This window comes from Equus caballus, chromosome 16 (genome assembly GCF_041296265.1).
Source record: "Equus caballus isolate H_3958 breed thoroughbred chromosome 16, TB-T2T, whole genome shotgun sequence".
Classification (NCBI taxonomy): Eukaryota; Metazoa; Chordata; class Mammalia; order Perissodactyla; family Equidae; genus Equus; species Equus caballus.
In genome coordinates, this window is record NC_091699.1 from 42,763,632 (window position 1) to 42,788,579 (window position 24,948).

Genomic DNA, 24,948 nt, shown 5'->3' on the forward strand with positions numbered 1-24,948 from the left:
GCCCACGGCACAAGAAACACTTTCAGCTAATAGGCTGCTCCCTAGCACACGCCAGCCGACTTCTGCTCCCACCAGATGAGAGAGACACATGCTTGCCAGGAGTCCCTGAGTCTGTTTCTGCTGGTTAAACTTGTTCTGTAATTGAGGTCTTCTATACACCCACTCCCCTCCCTGCCACCGCCCCTGCCCCTGCCTCAGGTCTTTTTCAAGTAAACATCTCAAGCCAACTGCCCTCCTCCAATTCTCTACTGCTACATACGGCTAATTTTTTAAAAACTTAAATGCAGTCATGTCCCCTGGCTATGAAGATAAGCATGTTTTTAGTTGGAACTCTGAATACCAGATTGTAAATCAAGTCACAAGAGCCAGAACACGTCTCCTGGTGGGTGGCTTAGCTGGTAGTTTACTCGGAGTGTGGACTTGCATATTTTTCATTGTATCCCTGATGCACCCATGTATAGCAGGCTGTCTAGCACATCATAGTTCCTCAGTGCTGGGTGAGCAAAGAAGCAGCTCCCCATGCCCGTTCTGAATTTTGATGCTACAACCATTGAGCTAATTGCTTGAGAATCTGTGGTCAGTGTTTCTGGGCCCAGGTTCATTATTGGGCTTGCTGATAATTCTAACTCAAACAATGCTCTTGGAGGGTGTTTATCAAAAATTCAAATGTTTGTGCACTGCGGAAGATTCCACTTCAGCGGACCCAGCGTGGCGCCCAGGGATATGGGCTTGATAAGCTTTTTAGCTGATTTCACTAGAGGTGGTCTCTGGAATTATTGTCCCTGAATTCCCAGCAGTCATGTTTCTATAAATCTATAGATTTTCAAATCCTGGCCAAATGATATGAATACTGCTATATTTCATTGTTATGCCTATCTCCCCTACATTTTAATTTCTCTGGAATTGGGATGTATCTTAAAATTGATCACATGTTATAATTTAATTGGCAGCACTTTTCTTTCTTGGTAGTATATAAGATAGCACATATTACAGTCTTTGGCATCTTAGGTTTGATGAAATATGGTACTTTGATTGCTGAGTTTGTAGTTGATGGAAGAGAAAACACTTCCACTATCCAAGGCTAGAATTTACACATTTCAGATTCTAATGCAATGGTTAGTATAAGAAACAGACATAACACACACATTAGCTGTAATCTCAGGGGAATAAACAGTTTTGGAGTATAATAAATTTATTGAATTCTTGGCCAAAAAACACGAAATACTCTCAAACAAATGCAGACTATCCATAAAATTCAAAGACCTTCCAGTAGTGTAGAGCAAGTATTCTAAGGGCTGGCTTAAATTCTATAAGCAAAGCAAGCCTGCTGATAGTCATCAGCTCACATTGGAGGTCAGGATTCTTATTGCAAAATCTCGAGTGGAGACGGGTTTCTGATCACACACGCTGTGCAGCTGGAAATACTATGTTTCAAAAAGCCAGTAAATTGAACCTTTTGGAGTTTTTATTTTACCACTGAGTTTGCATTTTTGCCCCCCAAAATAATTAAATATGGTGGCCAAGGTTGTCCTGGGAAAGTCAAGCTTTGAAACATTTCTTCCCCTTCCCCAATTTCTTTTTAAAGGATTATCTTTCATTGAAACTTTCATTTTCATTGGTGTTTTGAAGTGCATTTTCATAGCTGAAGCAGTTTAAGACAATTTTCTGTCCCTTCCCCCTTACTCACATATTTTTCTTTATTTTCTTGTCTTTTCCATGTTTATGAAATCTGTTATTCAGTTGAGGGTGGGGTTTGGGCATCAGAAAAGGATTCTAGGCATGTCAGTATTCTGAGGCTTCTTGGCACTCAAGCATTTTTTCTTTGCTCACCATGCCAAAACTGACATTCGACATCAATCAGTGATCAAGGTCTGAAGTGAACATATCCTTGAGGTCAAAATCAACAGATTCTCCAGGCTCTGATGCCGTATTTCAGTTCTACACACTCTTTAACGCAGGGTTTCTCAACAGCAGCATTATTGGCATTTTGGACCTGTTAATTCTTTGTTGGGGGGGACTGTCCTGTGCATTATAAGATGTTTACCAGCATCCTAGGTCTCTACCCATTAGATGCCACTGGCATCCTCCCCCAATGACAGTTAAAAATGTATCCAGACATTGCTGGGGGCCAGCCCCGGGGGCATGGTGGTTAAGTTCGCCTGTTCTGCTTCAGCTGGCGATTTGTGGGTTCACATCCTGAGTGCAGACCTAGCACTGCTCATCAAGCCATGCTGTTGCAGCATCCCACATAGAATAGAGGAAAGGTGGCGCAAAAATGTATCCAGACATTGCCAAATGTCACCTTGGGGTTGAGAATCACTGCTGTAATGACCCAGAGACCGAGAATGCACCTGTCTTTGGTATATCAGGGCAAGACACATATTCATTCATTTTTTAAAGGATAAAGTCTTGATTATTTTTGCATTATAGTTAATAATCCACAGGATTAGCTCAGTTCTGGAAGAAAGAGAAAGATTCTATCACTTAACTGTTTTTTCAGACTTGTTTCAGAAAATGAGATCCTTAAAAGAATGCAAGAATGAAGTCTTCCAGCTTCAGTATATCCAGGGAGGCGAGCCAGTGAATACATCCCCAGGCAAGGGGAGAGTAATGATAGTGCTATGATTTTACATATTATCAGTGCTTCGTTTGTGCCATTTTTACCTGCCTGGCAGTAAACCACAGTCCTCATCTCTCAGGATTCACTGCCAGAACTTCTTTAGGCTTTTAACTCCTCTCTCCTATCAAGACTGAACTTATAGAGAAGAGAGGGAGCTTGGTCATTAACTGGGAACGTCACCCAAATGGAAGGGGAGGGGAGAGGTGTTGGTCCACATGGGTCCAACACGTACCTACACGACCATGTCAGATAAGCAGGGGTAGAAGAGATGGCTCCAGATGCCAAGGAAGCAGATGGAGGTGCACATGTTTGAAGACCAGGCCCTGGGGGATCAGCTACTGTTACTTGAGCTCCTTCTGAAAATGCATACCTCGCTGCAGAGGTCACAGTTGAAAGGCCATGTTTTAAAGTCAACCATATTCCTAGAGCAGGTGTGTATTACACACCTTCCTGGCTAGAGGTTCAGGAATGGATGGAGAAGAGGAGGGGACAGAAATGTAGCTGACTGAGCACCTAGTCTGAGGTAAACACTCTTAACGTATTTGGTGAATGAACAAATGAACAAAGGAACGAATGCACCCTTAAGAAAAAGAAGAACCCACCACCGTGATGTTAAATATAATGCTGACAGGACAAAGCGTCGTCCCTTTGGCTGAGAAACTTGTCAGAACCACTTTAACTTCTGAAGTTTTAGGTTCATGCTGAGCCTCCTCTGCTCACACTCGCAGCAGTGGGATTTCAGGAGTTGACTGATGGTCTCCCAGCCATGCCTGGCTGTCTGCTCATCTAAAAGGAGCCAATAACCAGTGGTGGGCTTGTGTGTGGAGGCCCATCACTCCACCAGCAGCACAAATGAGCCCTGCTTGGCGCAGGCAAGAACACAGGCCCTGCGCTTGGCACCGTTCCTGGAAATGCAGAACAGACTTCTTTATTCCAAGACTCCAGGCTTCTGGCTAGCAAGGAACACTGCCCGGCTGTGAAGAGTTTTATAGGATTATAACGGGTTGTGCTGAAGGCAATTTCTGAAAGGCACTTTGTGCTGTTGCTTTGAGTGAAGCTGACTGTTAGGGCAGTCACACACACACACACACACACACACACACAGAGGCAGGATGGGGAATGCCAGGCTCCTGGGGCCCACTCAGCTGGGCAGCATTGCACAGTTAGACCAGTTCCCTCAATTGTGACACCAGCCTCAAGGGTGTGCTTGGGAACCCTCCAATAGAGCAGCCTGCTTTCTGACAAAGTCTTTGGTCACAGACACCCCTGGTTGGAATCCTAGGCAGATTGCCCAAACCTAAAATCTGCTAATGTTGGAGCAGCACCTCACACACGGCGGGGTGGGGGGAGGTTTTAAGGTCAGAGCACAAAGTGGAAATTGCATGGGGTCAAAAATACCCTTGAAAGTCTTTTAAATGTCTCGAGAACCACAACATGGCTTGTGTATACCCAAAATTGCTGGCTTCATTTTACAGGCCTGTTGTACCAAAAATATATATCTTTAAACACCAGAATCCTATTCGTGGTAGTGAGACATTCACGCTAGGAGAAACTTGGAAGCATCAGACCACCCAAGGGAACTCTAGCTTCCCATCTTTCCTTTTACACTCATTTTGGGGCTTATGCTTTTTTTTTTTTTTTTTGCAGCACTATTTAAATTATTATTGGCCATTAGCAATCAATCTCTCTCTGCCTAGCATGTAGAGTGGGAAAGACATTAAGTTTGCTGTACATATGATGTGTGGCCATGTATATTGATTGATTTTTATGGTTCCAAATCTTTTGAGGGGCAGCAAAAAACTTTTAAGAGAAAGTGGAAATGTCAGCCTTCTCGTCAACCAATATTTTCTTTGCTCTATGATAGTTGTACTTAAACTTGAGGTTAAAGTCCCCTCCTTTCCTTATGGTTTATTTATTACTACACTGGACTTAGAGTTTGTCAGGTTTCCTGAGCAGCCCTGAGGATCCCACAGTGAGTAGCCCAGTCTCAGGGCTGTCATATTTGCTGGGGTCACTCTTTTCTTCACCAAGTGCTGGAAGTACTCTTCCCAACTGTAGGACAAGGCCCAGCAAGCTCCACCAGGGATCAAAGCCCAACCCTGAAGGGGCTGTTGCTGGCCAGAGTCATCTAATTGAGACGGTGAGCCTGTGGGGGCCAGAAGAGCAGGGAGTGGAAAGGAATGAGGAGCAGCTCCAGGTGCTTCAGCTCATATCCTCAGCAGCCAGGGCAGCCCTCAGGGAGGCATGTCACTGCCTCCTGGCCCTGCTTTGGCTGCAGAATTAATCAGGGGCTGCTTTGGTTGGGTGCCCATGGAGATGGGGGTTCCCCTCACTCCTCTACCAAGCTTGGCCAATATTTTAAATTATATTTAATATTTAAAAAATTAATTTCTAATTTCCCAAGTAACCCAAGAATATATTTTTCTCATAAAAAATTGAAGAATGTTATAAATTTAAAGTCTCCTTTGTCCACTCACTACCTTTAATCCTTTAATCCCAGGCACCCTCTGGCACCAGTGGCCTTTCCTCAGCCCCAAGGGAACTTGTAAGAGTTTGCTGTGCATCCTTCCAGAAGGTTTTCAATGCTATTTACCTACATGTGTCTCTATAGAAAATACACAGTATTCTTTTGTAGATGTGTTTTTAACACAAATAGTATTATACTGTGCTTACTCAGCAATTATTTTTTAACTGATACAGTGGAGATCTTTCCATGCCACACCCATAGACCCATCTTCTTTTTGACTACTGCTGAGCAGTGTTCCATAATGAGGAGAGTTTATTTAAGCACTCCCTATTGATGGATATTACAGCTGTTTCCAGGTTTGTTTTGTCTTGTACCGTTCCAGACAGGGCTGCAGCGAATGATCTTGTAATTGCCCATTGGGCATTCACAGTGTGTTTCTCCAGAAAGGCAGGGTAGAGCCAGGTCACCGCTGCACAGCTTTGTCTGCACAGACCCTGTCAGATTACCGTTCTGTGTGGCAGGCAGCCTCTTTCCAGCCTCTTCATACTTTAAAATGGGCGCAGGAGAAGGGGCTCCAGGGAACTCCCTGGAACTGGTGGAAATGTTTTGTGTCCCGATTGTGGAGGTGGTAACACAAGTGTTTACATTTGTCAGCACTCAACGAAATGTATACACTTAAAATGGGAGCATCTTATATTTGTAGATTATACTCCAATGACGTTCATTAAAAAAAAAAAAAATGTGTGAAGGGAGACTGGCCTGACAATAAACCAAGACAGAATACTGCGTCCTCTTACTGTGGGCTTTTAAAACTCTCGCTTTTTCCCCAGGCCGCTTCCCCCGCCCGGGGCCTCCTCTCTGCCCGCCGCCCAGCTTCGCCTTAGCCTCCGTTCCACCCGCCGCCTCTTCCACTACGGCAGTGCCGGGAAGCGCGAGTGGAGCTGTCACTGAGTCGGGGGGCCCCGGGGCGAGGGCGGGAGGCAGGAATGGCCCCGCGTGGGATCGCCGATCGCCCCTCGCCGCACCCAGGAGCTTCGGCCCGGCGGCACCTGAGCGCTCGCTGGAGGTGTCGGAGCGGGGCCGAGCTGGAGCCACGCCCCCCCCGCCCCAGATGGGCGTGCCCGGCCGCGGCTCCGCCCCCTTGCAGCCGCTGCGCCCAAGTCGGGTCCCGCCTGGCTAGAAGCCGGCTGTCAGTCTCTGCGTCGCCGCCGCTGCCCGGCACCGTGGAGCTGGGGACCCCTTTTGCCTGGGAGTTTTGTGGTCGCCTCGGGTCAGCGGTGACATCCCAAAGGGCAGGCCCGGCAGCGGCCATGGTGGCCAAGGATTATCCCTTCTACCTCACGGTGAAGAGGGCGAACTGCAGCCTGGAGGTACCCCCGGCCAGCAGTCCGGCCAAGGACGCTGAGGTAGGGCCTCCCCCTGGACCTCTCTAGGTCCGTCCGTCTGTCTGTCTGTCTCCCTCCCTGCATCTCTTACTCTCGGCTCCCTCCCTGGGTTACTGTCTCTCTGTTTCCGTCTCTCACTCTGTGTGTTCCTCTCTCTTTCTCTCACACACACTCTGTGTCTCCCTGTCTCCATCTCTCACTCTTGTCTCAGTCTCTCGGCCTCCCTCTCGCCCCTTCTCTGTGAATGAAGCATGAGCCGCCTCCTGTGTCCCTGTGCCTCTTCCTCCTGGCCAGAGAGCAGCTGCCTGCTTGCCCCTGCCTCTCTCCTGCGTCCTGCAGGGCTCTCAGACTGTCCAGCCTCTGTCTAGACCCGGCAGAGAGACTTTCTCCTACTGTATCAGCCGGTCCGATGTCAGGGAAGAGATACCCTTTAAGCGTGGGTTTCCTCTTCCCTGGGTTGGGGGAGCTAGGGGAGGTTCTTGGGGACCCCTCAGGACATCTCACCTGTTAGGCTTGGCCTTGCAGCTGTTTGGCAGCAAAGACAGGACATGGCACCTCTACTTGTCACCTGTGGCCAGTGGGGATCATTCAGCTGGGAATCTGGGGGCTGAATGAGTAATCTGTCTCCCACATGGATCCTGAAAATAAACTCGGGGTGGTGGGAAGCTGTCTGGGAACACTGGAAATATTTCTCTTTCTGAGAACTTTCCTGTGCCTGGAGGGTGATGTGAGGGAGTCCTCCCGACTTGTTTAGTCTGCCTTTTCCTCCCGTGTGTTACACGTCTGGCAAAAATCTCACCGGCCTTAAAGGTTGGGTTCAGCTAGAGGAGAAAGTGTCCCTCTCTTTCTTTGAGGGTCTTAGGGAATATGGTTGCTTTCACTAGATCACAGCTTTGCTGTGGCCAAGCTATCATGGAATCCAAAGGATCCAGCTCATCATTGCTGCTCATGTGTGTATCTGGGAGACGTCCACTCTCTCCCACTATGACCGGGGAAAGTCTGGAGGCAGGTGTGCATCCGGTCTTGTCACAGCATTCTTGGGGGTTCCACCCGCCCCTCTTGGGTCTGCTCAGCTATGTGCACTAGGCTCACTGAATTATATATATTTGGGAGGACAGCATCAAAGATTCATTGCCTCTAACAAGAGCTGCTTCAAGCTGACAAAACTCCAAACAGTCTCTGGTTGTAATCAGCTTTCTGTAAGCCCAGTGCAAACTGACTTCTCACCCCCACCCCACCCCACCCCGCAGCTCAGTGGTGTAGTTTCACAAAGAGTTTTTGTTCCCAGCAGCTGTGAAAGTGTGATGGCCCTCCTGGTGTTGGACTCTTATTTAAATTTTGACAGGACAGCACCTGCCTACAATTCAGGTTGTTCAGGCTTGGAATGGATATAATGATTTTTCAATGGGAACTTCATAATTTAATGAATGTAGGAGCTGAGAAGCTAGTGCCTCCTCAGGTCCCTTTTGAAAGGAAGCAAAGCATAATCAAGTTTAATTAATAAATTGAAGTGGGTCAAAGAAAAGAATAGTGAAAATAGCTCTGGACTCTAGTCCCTTCTTGCTATCACTTTAGTCTTGTGTTTTTGAATAGTTTGGCTAAAGGCTTAGGTAAAACTCATCTGCTTAATCTTTTCTTATTCTTATTCTTATACTTAGAATACAGATATATCTGTATATCACAAATGTGATGAAAGAAAAATATCACCAAATGTCAAATATTGATTCTCTTCACGGTAGCTGGATCCAGGTTATAGAATGTGACTTATTTTCCTTTTGTGGGGATGTCCTAGTGTGGGAGTAAGGATCAAGGAGGAACAATTTTGGAAGTAGTTGGTAAATATTTTCAGATATTACCATTGAGATTTTTTTTTTTAGTGTTTAAATCAGAGTAGAAGTATCTCTAGGGCTCTGTATCTCCTGAGGCAGAAATGTCTGGTCCATCTTCTAGCCTCATTGATACGACGTATCACTTCCTGACAATGGCAGTAGACAAAGTTGGAAAAAGAAACCTAAGTGAGTTTGGGGGCTAGTTTTCTGGTTTCATTATCAGCGCAAAACACAGGCAACCCTTGTAGGCCTCACTTCTCTATTAACTAAAATATATTTTCTACCAGCAGGTGTCGTCAGTATTTCTAATTGTTTAAAAAACAGCATACTCTAGTTACTGTTTTTGAAAGTCTTTTGAAAAATATGATTATATACTTGTCTATAAACTATGAATTGACTGTTAATGCCTATGAAAGTAATTTTTTAAGATTGATCATTTTCTTTGCAGAAAGAATGTGATTATAATAAAAAACAACTGGCCTATGCAAAGTCGTATTTGACCTTCAAAGGCAGTTGCAGCAAAGCACCTATGCCCTTCAGACGTATAATGGCTGTTCCTTCGGAATTTTCTATAGGAAGGACAGTGGGGACAGTGCTGCATGGGCAAGTGCCATCTAGCATTTGTTCTTGTCATTGCAGCAAGCCTGCTGGGGAGGGCCACTTGGGGAAAGGCTCATGGGGAAGGGGCGAGTGTCGTTGATGTGCATCTGATACCATACATTTGAGTAAAAATATGCAGCAATGAACATTCTCTTAAAGCACATCATAACAAAATTTCTATTTGAGATTTTAGTGCTTTGTAATTTTTTAAAATTTCAATGATAGTTTCCAGTGAAAGAAAAAAACGATGTATTTTTAAAATGTATTTTCTTTAAAATATCTATTTTAAACTTAAAAATATTCTACGTGGATTATGATATTAATATAATACTGCTTCTTAATCTAGTATTTCTTATGGCATGGTGTATGAGTTGGGTTGCAAATGTTTAATTTTAATACTCATAACTAGCTAGATCCTTCCGGCTCTAATCATTAACTGTGAAATATGAGGAGCTTAGTCCATCTTAGTCCATGGCTCTAGACTTTCACAGAGAAACATGGTATCACGTGAGCATCCTTAAGCTTATTTCTTCTGATTATTGACGCTGCTTTGCTCAGTTGATCTCTGTTTTCATATTTATTGAGTGCTTACTTCCCGTGCCAGGAGGGACTGGTTCATCTAGGCATGTTACATGCTCTGAACACCTGATCAAGTCACTAAAAGGAAAGCTGTTAGTGCTAATAAGTTACACTGATTGTAAGTTAAAAGTCGCTATTTCCCCATGGTGAGGTTTGCTTTTAGTGAAAGAAGGCTCAAATGAGTGGATATGTTAAGGATGCTAGATGGCTAAGTATGCTGGAGCATGGTGAGAAGCTTTTAAGAGTTTGATGTCCCTGTCATTTTTAATGAAAATACAAAGAGATATATCTGTTATTTTGTTTCTTATAATGTGTCTGACAATTTGATGGACAGCTTACTTTTGGTTGTAAGATTCACTATCTCAGATATTGGTTGGGATTAGGCCAGATTTAGTTAATGGTATTTGTAATCATTGCCTTTGTCTCTCAAAAATATATGTTCTTTTTTTTTGACTCAGCCAGTAAGTAGCACTTTGTGGCCCTGGGAATGACATGCACGTAGAAATGATGGAGTTCTTTTCCTTTTCTAGGTACCACATCTAGTGTCTCACTTGAGACTTCAGCCCTGTTGTAAGATTAGCATAAAGCAGGTATTATTAGTCTCCCCACTTTTTGAATAAAGACACTGAGGAGAGGTGACTTCCAGAAAGCCATGAAGAAAATCAGCAGTTGAGCCAAGATCCTAATGCCAGGTTTCCTGATGGATTTAGTTCAGCATTTAATACCAGCGTAGCTTATGGCGTCTAACAGTGTTTACCTCTGAAGAAAAAGCGGGGGGAAGAGGATGAAAAACTTAGCAGACATGTAAAGTCCTTTAAAATATTTTCTTTTAAGTATATAATCTTGACTAATTTATATAACTGAGGAGGTACCTTTCATGCTTCAGTTCTTAAGGGGGAGGTGAACCCTATGCCCTTGCCATAATTTATGCCCCAGTGAGTCCGCACATGTATTTTAAAATTGTATGCACCTGGGGCTGTACTCCTTGCATGCCAGCTGGAGAGCTGAAGGGGTCAACTGGCTTCCAGTAACTTATACATTTCTTGGAATCTGTATCATATAGTGTTGAATTTACAACATATACAACCAACTGCATGGAAGTAGTTCCAAGATGTTGTTGCAGTTAGAATCTTGGGATTTCTTCAGATGACTAAATAAATAGACTCCATGAATCATGTGACCTCAGATCTTGCTGGGTGGGGAGCCACACAGAGTTACCCAGGTAAGGGCCACCACTTGCTGATAGAATCTGGTTATGGTCATCTGGCCATGATTCTGAGGCTTGTTCTGGTGGAAAAGTCTCTTGGGGGTCTTGGGTCTCCAAGATGTACATGAACTAGGAATAGGTTTACTAGAGGAAATTACGTTGACTTTACACATGTACATTTGAGGCTGTTCAGGGCATCCACTCTGGAATAAGGCTGCCTTGGTCCCAATGCCATTTCTACCGCCTGCTAGTAGTGTGGCCTTGGACCAGCTACTGTGCCTCTCTAGGCCCCAGTTTCCTCAGTGGTACAATGGGAATGATGATAGTTCTACCTCCTAGAAGCATAGTGAGGGTCAATGAGATGATTCATGCACAGTACTTCGCACATAGTAGGTGCTCAGTAAATACCATGATCATCAAGACCTCTGCATCTCAAGAAGATTTCTAAAGCAATTTTAAGAAACATGATCAGCATCCTAATTTCTCGAATGCTCTTTTATGCACAGCAGTACGTTATGGGCCTTACTGTAATTCCTTTAATCATCCTCACAACAGTCTGAGGTTGGTGTAATTGCCCCTTTTTGTAGAGGAAGAAACTGAGGCTCAGAGCTGATAGTTGCTTTCAAGAATGGCTGAGCTGCTAGCTGGAGAAGCCAAGACTCACACTCCAGTCTGACCCTGAAGTCTGTACTTTCCCAACCACATCACGTTGCCTCTAAATGACTAAATCACTACTCTCTTCACCACATAACACATGAAGGATGAACCCGCCTGCAGGAGCAAATTGCCTCACAGTCAAAGGTCCATTTTATTCTGAGTGTCTGAGCGGGGGACCCCACAATTAGTCAGTGCTTCTGGCAGCCCACTTCATAGAGTGGCTGTGACCGCCAGGAGTGGGGTTTGCGAGCCTCCATTTGGGAGGGTTTTGATAACTTCCGTTCTGTGTTTCTCAAGACCAAGGAGCAGGTCTTTGGCAGAATTTTGCATGCTCAGCTCTGTGGAGTTGACACTGTTAGTTCTGCAATTAGTCATTTTGCTTATCTACATTAACCACCCAGCCTTCCACATAAACGAATAACTGGAAGGCCCTGACTGCCATCTGGATATTTGCAAATTGTGTCGTTTTCTCAAGACACTCTGCGATTGTCTATAAAATCCTGGACCAGTGCCACTGTTTTCATAACAACTGAATGAAAATAAATTACTGATCATATCCTAATTTTACAAAGCCCTGTGCACATGTAATTGTTATTAATGGTGTGTGTGTATGAGGAAGGGCTGTTTCGTTTGTCATGTATGCATGCAGCTGCTTTCCATAATTTGTCAGTGCTGGTAATGGGTACAGGTCACACACAAAATGAGGAAATTTCTGTGATTGCATTGTCATTTATTCTTGTGTTGGCTGATGGACTATCAGGAATGGAGATCAGTGGTTTCTAATGCCTTCCTCTTTTGGAGAATTGACACAGGTTATTAGCTTAAAAGAAGCTATGTCACAAATGAATCAAGAAAGACTTCTGAACCGTTGTCTGGCTGGAAAAGGAGTGGGTCTTTGTAAGTCTAGAAATACTTGTGTTTGGACCTTCTGCCAGCACCTCCCTGGGCCATTGTGTCCTTTTGCGAGAAGGCAGTTGGATTATTAGTAAACTTCAATTAATTGGAGCTGAACCAAAACCTTAACGGTAAATTCACTGGACTTTTTTTTCTTTCTGGCTCTTAAGATGAGGAGGAAAGGAGTAGCAAAACAGGTTTTTTTCCGGGGATTTATGAAACAAACAAACAAAACTAGCCTCCAGGAAATGACCCAGGGTCATTCATTGCATTAGAGAACCTCCGAATGGGAAAGACCTATTGAGAACATGGAGCCCAGTTCTTATCTGCTGCTGGATCCATTTGATTTCTGTTTAAACACCCCCAGGGACAGAGAGCTCATTACTTTTTAAGGCTGTACGTTCCATCTTTGTTCCCTATGTATCATGAGAATCCTTTCTTAATTGTAACGTTGCCTTCTGGAGCTGGATAGTATACAGTACTACTTTCTCATGTGTTATCCCCTTAAATATTTAAAAAGTGCTCTCCCCATCTACTCCTATTCCACACACACATGCACATACACACACACACGTGCATACATGCACACATTTCCCCTAGGTGCTTGTCTTCTCCTGGCTAGACATCCTGGTTTCTCTAACTTTTCCGGATACTGTCCAATCTCTTTCTCTTCCTTGCTTGTTTCCACTGGGCATCCTCATTGTGCCTGGAAATCTTGAGTACTAATCAGCCCAAATACACTATATGATGCTGTGTCAGCAAACAAGATTGCTTTTATGTTTAGTGTGCTCCTTTAGACAACAGAAGTAGGCTAATACATTGAAAAAGATTTTTGAAATAGAAATGACAGACTAAAGATTAATATCTTTGTCATATAAATAATTTATACAGATATAAAAGAACACTCCAAGATGTCCATTGACAAATGGACAAAAAGGCAATAATAGACAGTTCACACACAAGGAACTATGAAAGTAAACATTATTGAAAATGTTCGCTCCAATAGAAATTATAGAAATGAAAAAAGCAGATAATAGTAAGGTACTGTTTCATACCTAATTGACGTCACAAATATTTTAAAGACTTGATAAAACCCAATGCTGGGGGTGTTGCAAGGAAATAATACACTTCTGTGTGGAATAAGGGGACTTGTCAGAGCATATCAAAAGACATAAAAGGATCAAATCTGTGAACCCAGTATTCCAGCTGTTGGGGGAAAAAAGCCAGTTGTCCAAAGGTGTTCGTAATGACATTATTTGCAATAATGTCCATGTTTTATGTATGTGCATTTTATAGATTTAAAAGCATTTTTATATTCTTTGCCTCTCCTAAGTATAATTATCCTCATTCTACAGATGAGGATACCAAAAGTCAGAGAGGTTCAGTGATTTTCCAAGGATCACACATCTGGGAATGGCAGAGCCAAAACTTGAAGTTTAATTGATTCCAGTCTAGCATCCTTTCCTACCTATTTATGACAGCCAGAAAAGTCAACAATCTCTCTGACCTATGATGAGGGAATGGCTCCATGTACTGTGGCCTCTGGCACAGGGGTCAGTGGCATCGTTTGAGCCATTATACACTAGCAAATAGAAATATCGTAGTGTTCCTGGAAAAAATAAAGAGGAAAAAAAGTTGAACATAATTATATACACGATGTAACCAGTTTAAATATATATGTGTGCACATGGGATGCAGAGAAGTGGAGGAAGGGATGTTTCAATCAGAGAATCCCTTCCCTTCTTCATTGTGCTCACTGAAATCACAGCAATGCCACCTGGTGTTCAAATAACAATTATTTTCACATGCATTATCGCCTTCGAAACTTGTACCAGTTGAGAGAGCTGAGCAAGGTAAGGACTGTACTCTTTGTTTGTCAACTGAGGAGACAGAGATTCAGAGAGATTAGGAGGCAGGCCCAAAATGTTGGCCCCCACTTGCTCAGCCTTGACCTCTTGCCACACCACAATATTGGCTTAAGCCGGTCATGTTTCTGAGTGAGTTTGTAAGCAGCACTATTTTGTGGGTGTTCAAAGTGAACCGCATTAAACTTAGCCAGAACGCTGCACGCAGTGACCTCACCTGAGGGCTACTGGGCTAGTGGGCCCTTCCCTTGGCCTGTGCTCCAGCAGATCCAGGTGCGAGGTCTTATTTATATTTGATATGAGATCCTTGTTAGAGTAAACAAAAAGCCCACAAAGAATGGATAGACACAAACTTCTATACATGTGGGTGACATCCCCTACCATGATGTCTTTCTGACATCATCTCAGAAAGAGCTCTGCAGATCTAATTTGCAGCAGAGCTGATAATTAAAATGGTAAGGAGAAATAGAGCATTTCCCCAAGAGTACTGTTTCCATGGATACCACTAGAAGTTGGCAGCCTGATTGAGTTAAATAAAACTGAGAACCTATGTCAGGGCCTTGAAAAACATAGTTAAATGTTTAGTAGGTGCCAAAAATGGTCAGATTGGGAACTTTTGGAGTCTTGCTGGAGGAAGAAGTCACAGAAAGTAAAGGGGAACCAGCCTGTGGGTGGAAAGAGATGAAGGTGGGCCTGATGGCCAAGAGGCTGAGTGATGGGCTTCCCTCTGTGTGCTTTCTGGCCCTGACATGGGGCCAGTGCAAGCTCTGTTCTCAACTGTGTTACCTTATATTGAAATGCTAACATTTCATAATCGCCAAGTGACGCAGGCGTGTCAAGAATGACCCCAGGCAAATACAGAGAAGACAATTAAATGTCGCTAGTGAAGACTATTCTTATTTTTGACTTCACACAGGTAGGGGAGGGGTATGCGTGGCATGGCAACGTCCTGTTAGCTTTTAGCAGTCTTGGTTCATTTTCACAGACCTCGTCAGCCATCCTCCTTGCTGGTTGGTGGTTGCCTTGTGTGCTTCTGGGTGTGGTCTTGCTAAAGGGATCTGAAACCACTGTGAAGAACAAAATGGACTGTTTGAAGAAGAAAAAATTGACGGTAGCTTAAGTGTCAACCACAGAGACATGGTGAAGAGTCACCACCTTCCGCTGTTTGATGGTGCCTTATTGGAGAGCTTTGAAGGAGAGGGCATCAGAAAAGACAACCAATTTTCCCTTGTTAGTCTCTAAATGCTTTGTGCCCAGGCATTAAGAGCCTAAGACAGTGAGCTTTGTCTTGGCTCAACATCAAGGAGTGGGAGCTTTCTTTGGAGGACTCTTAAATGCTCATCTGAATTTCTTTAGCAGCATTTATTTCTAAGCCGGTTCTTACCAGAGCTTGCTAGCTGGGGACAGGGCACAAGTAGGCTCAGCTTCTCTGGACCTCAGAGTCTTTGTTTCTGAAATGAGAGGACTGAGTTAGGTCATCATTTCCCAGAAGGTGGGTTTCATACCGCTTGTGGTGGCTCGAATGATACGGGGACAGAGTGATTACAGAGACAAGACGCACAATAGTCTTGAATCACTTTCCCTTTTCTGTTCTCTTCTGATCCTTCTGATTATGACAAGGAGAGTCTCTTATGGAACCAGTGTGTCTTTAACACCACCCCATCACTTGCTAATTTCCCTTTTTAACAAAGTGCCTGCCTCAGGCTTGGAGCTTCAGGCAGGCAAGAGTATCTAACAAGAACTTAACAACAGGGTTCCTTTTGTTTTGTTGTTGTTTTTTGTTTTTTTGAGTTAGTTTTTATCTCTGTCAGGTGACAGTGATTATTCATTTAAGACGGTGGTATTCATTTTTACAATAAGTTCACTTCAGTAAAAAAACTGAGTAATGTAAGGAGACATTAAGTACATGATAGCTCAGGTGATATGTACATACGGCAAAAAATGGTCATGATGGCACCAAGAATTTGAAACAGTACGTTAGGCATGTTCTGAGGGCTTTCTAGGATTAGAACTCTGCAACAGTAAGTTCCCAAGTTGGAGCACAACTACTCACAGACTGGACCTGAAATTTGGACTTTGAGCATAGGACCTAGATTTCAGATATTAAGATTTTTAAATAGATAAAAACTGGCTTTAATGTGTGATAGAAAATTATTCTGAACTAGATGTTAGCCGATTAAAAAAAATTAAACTGGATTTCTGTTCCAAGAACAAAAATTTTTTTTTTCTTTTTAAAACTTCAAGGGAAGTTCCAAAGTTCTAGCCGCAATCATTTAACCCATCCTCTTCCTTTTCCCCTTTGCCCTGAGGGAAGGATTGAGCAACATCGCATTTTAATTTAGGGCAGCCGTAGAGTGTAGTGGGTAGGAACTTGGATTTGAGGGGTCTGGTTGAGCTGAGTTTGAATCTCAACCTGACCACTTCTGAGCTGAGACCTTGAACCAGTGACTCATCCTCTAAGCCTCAGTTTCAACATCTGTAAAATGGGCACTTCCAGGGGAATTGTGAAAATGCAGTGGGCGCGCAGAGGACTCCCGCAGAGCAAGTGCTGCACAGACCTTTAGCAGCAGCGGCATCTATTTTGCGTGTACCTCAGTTGAGTGGAAGCTGTGGATGATCATCCCTGTCAAGTGGTCTGCTGGGAGGTCACTCTTTCCTTTTAGGAAACACCCACTCAGTTTCCCAGGGATCTGAGTTGGCACTGGGCATTATTTTTTTTTTTAAACTAAACATGTTCCAAGCACACTGGCAAGCTTCACATTCAATCCTGCCAGGTAGGACAAAAAAAATCTAGTGTAGTTTTCTAGTGTTCCCATGACAACTTTCATGCAGTGGGTGCTCTGGGCAGAGAGGCACCCTGGTCATAGGAGATGAGGAGCATGTCATCCATCCTCAAGGCCAGCTTCCACCTGACATGCATCATCTGGGCATCTTAACCAAGCTCCGACCACAGACACAGACCCAGGGAAGGTGAGGAGGATTAGATTGCTTTGGGAGTTCCTCATGCCCTATCCATTAGCAGGGCACTTTAATTATAAATAGACTCTTTGTTGGAAATGAGAGCAAGCTCCATGGCAGGATGCATACAAGTTGATGAAGAGTTAGACAACTAAAAATGACCGCTAATGCTCTTTGACTATCAGTAAATTTTTACTGAGACCAGACTCTACCTAGCAGTTTTTTCCTGGGTTTAAAAAAGAAGAGAAAGGCATGCTTTTCACCCTTAAGGATCTTCTACTTGAGTTTGACCAAGCCATTCACAACCCCAACATGCAGGCAGCACTTGTTATTCAGCAGAAAGTGGGCTGGGGAGTCAGGCAATCTCATTGGGGAGTTTGGCAGACTGGGAGGGTAACAGTACTAGGAGGTGGTCATCCAGGGAGCCCCCTGATGCTGGATGCTAACACACCAGTCCCCAGTGTGCCCTTAAAGGAACTCAGCATGTGCCTGTGCACCTGGCTGGTACTCTAAGATGCTGGAGGAGGAGCCAAGAGGGGCTGTTGACTCCAGAGTGATAGGGCTTGAATGTTGAATGAACAGCTTCTACTTTCCCACTCCCTGCCTCAGTCTCTACTACCCTTCTGTTTCTCCAGTCCTTATGTCCTTCAGGGCTTCCACCTGGCTTAGGAAACAAGCAGTGCTATGGTTAAGAACCCAAGCCTTGCTGAGTAGCAGCCTTGGACTCAATCCTGGCTCTGCCACTCACTACTGGTTGTGTGACCTTAGGCAAGATTCTTAACCCCTCTGAGCCTCGGTTCCCTGCTTTGTGAAATGGGTCTGTTAATAGTACTAACTTGAGAAAAGTCGAGGAAATCGTGCACAGAAAGCACTTTGGCACAGCCTGGCACGAAGTCGCCCTCAGTGTTATTGCTGTTATGTCATAAAAGGAAGTTGTGTGTCCTGGGAAGGCTTTCAAGTCAGGTAGATTTGAATTCAAGTTTCAGCTCTGCCAATTAATTACTAGGTATGACTTGGGGCGAGTCACTTCACTTCTCTGAGCACCTACTTCCTCTTCTATAAAATTGGGTGATGGGATTGCTATACAGAATAGATTAGTGTGTGTGTGTGTGTGTGCGTGTGCGCACACGCCAGCACCTGGCACAGGGCGACTCCATGGTTTTTGGTGCTTCCTCCTCCCCACCCAAGGGTCCTCATTGTCCATATGAGTCACACTCCCTTCTCTACTTCACAGAGTCAGAAGAGTTGTACCTGGGTCAGGTGTAGGATAGCTTCTCTGTTTCTAGAAAATTGCTAGAATCTGTGAGTAGGTAGGGACCTGGCAGCATGTAATTTATTTAACAGCAATTCTGGCGGCTTTGCGGGCTCAGGCAGCCCTGCCACCCCGCTGCACAGCCCAGCTTGGTAAATTCAGCAGTGCCCAGAGCCTGACTCTTAAGTGGAGAGGTAGAAGGAGGAGTGCCTGGCTGATAAATGAGCTTTCCCCTCCATCCCTGGGGGTGCTTGGGGAACCTTTTCCAGGGGAGTCTTTTCCAGGTTAGACCACCAGTCGAGCCCCAAAGGAACCCTCCCCTCTGTAGATGGTCTGTGCTGGAAAACTCATGGGAACTTTGCCCCTTTCTGCCACAGGAGTACTTTACCTCAGGTATAAATAACATTCTTCTTTCACCACAAAACTGCTTTTGTCTTTTCTGGAAAATTTTATTGGCATCCCTTACCAGTGAATCTCCAATGGCTAAACCAACATTTTTTTTTACAAAACCAAATTCCAGATCATAGCTTTGTATTTACTTCTTTTAAGTCAACTACCATTGTCTATTCGTTTTCTCTCTGTGTCTTTGTGATTGAAATGAGCTGCCAGGGATATGAGGAGCAGACCTGGGTCTCTGAGGCTTCTGCCACCTCTGTCGTGTGTATGGTACATTCTTCCTCAGATTCACAGGGTTCTGAATTTTAATAGACTGTAGATAATGATACATCTGGTCGCATATTAATTGCTGAGAGTTAGAAATAATGCATAATCACTATGTTTCGAGGTTGCAAATGTGCAGCCCTGAGAGCCAATGTTTATTATGAGCCTTTGGAAAAATCCATTGTTAGTGGACATTTTTAAATTCCTGTCATTAAAAATGTGCTACAGAATGAAAATTGTCTCAAATAAAGTCACTCTCATGTTCTACATGTGTGTGTGTGTGCACGCGCACATACACACTCCTCCCAAGGAATAACATTTCGAAGCTATTCATCTACTCGGTTGCGGTGTGTAGAGGCAACAGAAAGGCCGTGTGCATCCGTTATAAATGACCTGCCTCACAGTTTCCTGAACACCATGCTCTGCACCTTATTTTTCTACATACCGTTGCTCAGTGGGTGGTAAGATGGCAGCTGAAAGCCAAAAACAGGAATGTTTTAAAATTTTAATTTTATTCCCAATTCAGTCAGTCCCTTGTGGCTGTGTGACTGGTAGCTTTTTCCATGTTGAATAATCAAATTTCAGTGTATTCTGTTCTCAGTTGAGAGCAGACTGTTCTAAAACACCCAAGTTCAGTGTTCCCTGGTTCTACGTGGAGGCACATGCTGCCGAGGATGCACGGGGACCAAATGGTTTGAAGGGATAAATTGTGCTAAGAGGGACAGCTCGGGGTTACCAGGGAGCACAGCAAATGTATTTTATGTTTCTCTCTGGAGGTCACATCTTCGCAAGGCTTAGCTGCTCAAAATCATTATTCTTGTCTAAACCAGAAACTGAATGGGCAGCAAGAGACGTGAGTCCACGTTCACCTGTAGACGCTGTGCCCTTGGTCAGCTGTCCCTGTAGGTTTTACCCAGTAGCTGAATGTGAGATCCCTGGTCCCAGCCTACTCTTCCGTCAGATGGCAGCCTGGCAGTCAGCTTTGCTTGTCTGAGATGTGTTTGATCATCCCAGATTCAGCTAGAACAGTCTGTCCTTACTTTGGGACATTGAGATTAAGATCTGCGCATCTTTTTTCATCTCTGTACTTCTTTTTCCTCTGCTGGGAAGCTAAGATAATGCAAGCTTCAAAGGATGACAGGTGAATGAGAGAGAGAGGACATGTCAGTGGGTCTCTGTGATCTTTTCTGGAAGCCAAAGGTAACATGTTTTTTGGGGGAGAAATTCTACCTTGCACATCTGACCTGACTTGGGTTGAACACCCAGAGTTCCTTTCATTGCCTAATCCCAGATAGTATTGGGATCTGGCAAGATTGAAGACCAACACTTCTAGCCCATAATTCAGCTATGTAGGGTGGGGTGGGAGGGGTTTGATGCACAGACTTCAAGACCCACCTATTTGGGTTCCCTTCCCCCACTCAAGTTTTTAACTTGGTACTTTATAGCTATCATTTTCCTCTCCTGGGACATAACCTTGGATCCTGCCAAACCCCTCCCAGTTTTGCTCTATTCAGCCAGAGCTTGACTAAACAGATGATAAGTCTATAGGAAGAAAGGAAAGGCAGGAATGTGGAATCAAAATGCACAATCTCATTGCAGCCCAAGGCCTCAGTGGCCAGAGTATGTCATTGGTGAGATTGTAGCAGGTGACATGGAGCTCCAGCTTTGTCCCTGGGAGGCCCAGGGTAAAATCCACTGCTGCAGGGAATGGACGAGGGCAAGAGAGCAGGCTGGGGGAGAGATCATGCCTTTCCATGGACATTAGAAATAAGGACAATAATCTGATATTTACAGTCCCCTGTACCTGATTTGTCAGGTAGTCTTGTACCAAGCACATTGCACACATGATATGTCATCTTCCCAACAACCCTATGAGGGGGAAGGAGAGTCACCCCCACTTCACAAGGGAGGAGACCAAGCCCATTGTTGGCCCCAGGTCTTAGAGTATTGAGGTCACAGGGCATTACACTCTGTCCAGAAAGGTTGGCTCATATTTTATCCTTAAATCCTTTGCAAAGAATCAACACATTCTTTAGGCTGGAATGATAAGAACTTTGTCACTCGCTGCAGAGGCTTTCAGCTCATTTCTCAACTTTGAGGAAGCCTCAGCAAATGTCCTAAAGTACCCTTGAGGTCTGGACACACCGGTTCCTGAACCCTGAAGCAGGGTGCAATCCCCAGAGGCATTCTTCTGCCTCTTCCCCTCCAACCCTGCCCAAGGGGGAACCAGGGAATCCCTTTTACAGAGCGGGGAAAAAAATGCAGGGGCCAGCCTGGTGGTGCAGTGGTTAGGTTCACACATTCCGCTTCAGCGGCCCGGGGTTTGCCGGTTAGGATCCCGTCTGCAAACATGGCACCGCTTGGCATGCCATGCTGTGGCAGGCATCCCACATATAAAAACATAGAGGAGGATAGGCATGGAGGTTAGCTCAGGGCCAGTCTTCCCCAGCAAAAGAGGAGGATTGGCAGCAGATGTTAGCTCAGGGTTAATCTTCCTCAAAAAAAAAAAAAAAAAAAAATGTAGAATTTATATCCCACCCAAAGGTTTCTAAGAAGTCAGTAGGAAATGACTGTGAAACCCCAGAACCACAAAGGCCTTGCTCTGGGCCATGGGGCTGTTACTAGGCCACCACTACTGCTTCTGGGCGCCATTGCTGGCATCCTCCAACCAGGGATGTGCAGCTTTGGCCCATTTTCCAGACCTGGGGAGGGGCATGGCATGGTGGGCATATCACTTCTGTGTCTTTTTTGCCAAAAATCCATAACCTGAATCTAATCATGAGAAAACATCCTCTGGGCCCAAGTCTGGCCTTCCCATAAGGGCTACAGAGGCATGATTCTGCCAGCAACGCTCACACTCTTTCAGGAGGTCAAACTCTTGAAGTGCTTCAGCTCTGAGCATCTGGCCCTTTCTGCCTCGACAGAGTAAGAACTTTGCTTGACGTTTAGAAGGCAGATGTAGAGCCAGGGACCGCAAAGAGAGCTAAATATTTGGCTTCCTCTTTCTCTGAAGGTCTGTAGTGCCATGTCTGGGCATGACCAAAATGGGTTTCAGGCAATGGGCTGGCGTTTGCTAAAAGGAACTTATTGGGGTGTGGGTGTGCATTTCTCCTCCTGCCCAAGGTTAAGTAATAGTAACATCCTGTGAGAGAGAACTTGAATGTGGTTTTCTACTAAACTCCAATATTTTAGGGCTATTTATTAGATGTGTTTAATCTGGGGCCAATTTAACCAGTAGCAGACTAATAAAATAAATTTGGGCTTACTGCCAGGACAAATGTTGACTTACCCTTATAATGTTGACTGAAACGAATCACTTTGAAAGTAATTGAGGAGTGAAACTTTAGCCAAAAATACAGCGTCTGAAACAGTGGTTCTGTTTTATTTTACTGGCATGGCTAAGAGATTATGTTCATAACCTAGGCTGCTGCTGCCTGCTTCAACTCTCAGAGAGTCCCATATTTTACTGAATTATTTCCCAGGGTTCATTTTTTTTCAGCCCATAAACTATCATTCAGCCAAAATGCATTTCCCCATGGCAGACAAGTAGGACAGGTTACTTTTCCAATGCAGGGGCAAACATTCAATGATAATAAGAAGAATAAAGATAATAACTTGCTTGAGGTCTTCCTTCAGAAACAAAATGGTATATACCATGACCCTTAGCCCTCTCAGAGGTTATAGTAAAATTAATTGCTTCTCCAGGGTATACTGGATGAAATCCATCTTGCTCTCCCCACACCCTGCCTTTCCTTCTTTTTGCCATTCCATTTATACCAACATTAGGGAGCTGTAATATTTTGCCAGCATGTGTTTTGGACTTGAAGAAAGCAGAGGAAGGTCTGGAGGAAATGAAGCAGGGATGACCACAGAAATTGCCATAAAGTATGATTTCTTTCTGTCCTTGTTTTTCGTTTGCATTTTATAGGAAGCTGTGTTTGGGGCAGGGACTGAGCATACCTTCAGAGGCTCATGCCAGCATTGTGTGAGCTGTCAAATGACGCCTGATGCCTCTCCCTTAACCAAGGCTCCCATAAAAACAGCACCTCACAGATGGACTTTGGCCAGATGCTGTAGGTGCTGACTGGACTCTTGGTGCTGACTGGCTCAGGCAAAGGTAGACTTGATACACAGGGAATAAAGATAATCTCTCCAACCTTAATGTGTTCAGTTTTACAGCCCCCAGAGTTGATGGTTTAATTTGTGGATTGGCCCAGACCACCTTGTGACGTCTCCGTCAATTGCTATTTAGCATTTCCATGAGGGGAGGCGGGAGAAATTGTCAGATCCTCAACTCAGCAGTCCAACAGCTCGGCTGTGAGACTGAACAAACTCAGAGTGTTTTATGGATTTTATTTATCCAGGTTCTCCTGATCCACATCAGCAAAAAACAGAAAAACAGCATTTGTTTTTTCTTTTAAAGAAGGAAATTGGGATGTTTTCCTTATATCTGATATGGAGAGAGTTGGGCCATTTCATCAAAGGAAATCAAATCTCCCTTGGATGCATAGCTAGGCAACCAGACTTGCAGCTGGAGAAAATAAACACAAGGGTGTGGCCTCCATCTTTGAGATTAACCAAGACAAATGTATCAGGGATCCCTCCAGGAGCCATTCCTGGTAGTTGTCAAAGTCCACAAAGCGTATAGTCCCTTTGTTGAAACTGATAAGCATCTCTAGAGGAAAATTATAGTTCTGGGTTTGAAGACCCATTGTTCACCTTGTGGATTAGAAACCAATGTAATTCTGAAATGTGTTTGGCCTGATCAATGAAGCCAGGTTTCTGTTGGAATTTGGGTCTCATTATTTGCCTTGCAGCTTCTGGTAACGGATGACACCAGGTCAGTTAGCTCTGTGCCAGGGAAAAGAGAACAGAAAAAAAATGTAATGGAAATTTTGGAGTTAGAAACCATGTTTTCATTATTATCTTTTCTATTTCCAAAAAAATAAGATGAAGAGTCACTTGCAGGGTCCGAAGAAGCTCCCCTGCCTGTTCCTACAGCTCCACTCCTCTTGCTTGAACGGCTCTGTGTCTTACATGCCCCTGTGGTCCACTGTACCCTGCCTGCTACCCGCCTCACCTGCCCAACTCCTTCCCTGTTCCAGCCAACGCTGACTCTCTTGGGTACTCTGCCGGGATCAACCTTCTGGTTGTACTTGTTCAGCCAGGAGACATTCCTCTAAGGGTGACAGCTACACACTTCAATGAAGCCCACTTTGCAGATGCTGGGTAAACACTTACAGGATTGGATTTAAAAGGATGCACATTAGTCACAAAGTATCTCTTCCAATATATGTATTAATTACAAAGGGAAGAATAATAACTTTACAAGGGAGAAATCCACCAGATGCCACCTGTATTAGTTTCCTAGGGCTGCTATAACCAAGTACCTCAAGTTGGTGGCTTAGAACCACAGAAATTTATTTCTCACTGTTCTGGAGACTAGAAGTCCAAAATCAAGGGGTTGGCAGAGCCGTGCTCCCTCTGAAACCTGCAGGGGAATCCTTCCTTGCCTCTTCCTAGCTTCTGGTGTTTACTGTCAATCTTTGGTGTTCTTTGGCTTGTAGATGCATCTCTCCAATCGAAGCATCCGTCATCACACGGCATTCTCCGCGTGTGTCTCTGTCTAAGTTTCGCTTCTTATAAGGACACCAGTGATTGGATTTAGGGCCCACTCTAATCTAGTGTGGCCTCATGCTAACTTGATTACATCTACAAAGATCCTATTTCCAAGTAAGTTCACATTCACAGGTTCAGGGTCTATAGAATTTCAACGTATCTTTTTGGGGGCATGCAGTTCAACCCATAATACCACCTTAACCAAGTGGTCAAGGTTAACATCACCAGTAATAAGATATACTGATATCATGTACCCCCTGATATGATGTACCAAGAAGGACACATCACTTCTGTTGTATTCTTGCCAAAAATACATAATCTGAATCTAACCGTGAGAAAATGTCAGACAAATCTAA

At 44.3% G+C, this 24,948-nt stretch overlaps 1 protein-coding gene across 12 annotated transcripts in view; it reads left to right on the forward strand.

The window, feature by feature from the left end:
- The window catches only part of ARHGEF3 (Rho guanine nucleotide exchange factor 3), a 284,680-nt gene that overhangs the window by 212,767 nt on the left and 46,965 nt on the right, over positions 1 to 24,948 (forward strand). The window contains exon 1 of one of the 12 annotated variants that reach the window (XM_001490400.7): positions 5,983 to 6,493. The exons of 10 other annotated variants lie outside the window; for them this stretch is intronic. In XM_001490400.7, coding sequence (XP_001490450.2) covers positions 6,074 to 6,493 — 420 coding nt within the window. In that variant the 5' untranslated portion in view covers positions 5,983 to 6,073. Of the gene's footprint in view, positions 1 to 5,982; positions 6,494 to 24,540; positions 24,707 to 24,948 lie in introns of those variants that run through there. One more of the 12 variants, XM_070237343.1, reaches the window with a different exon arrangement.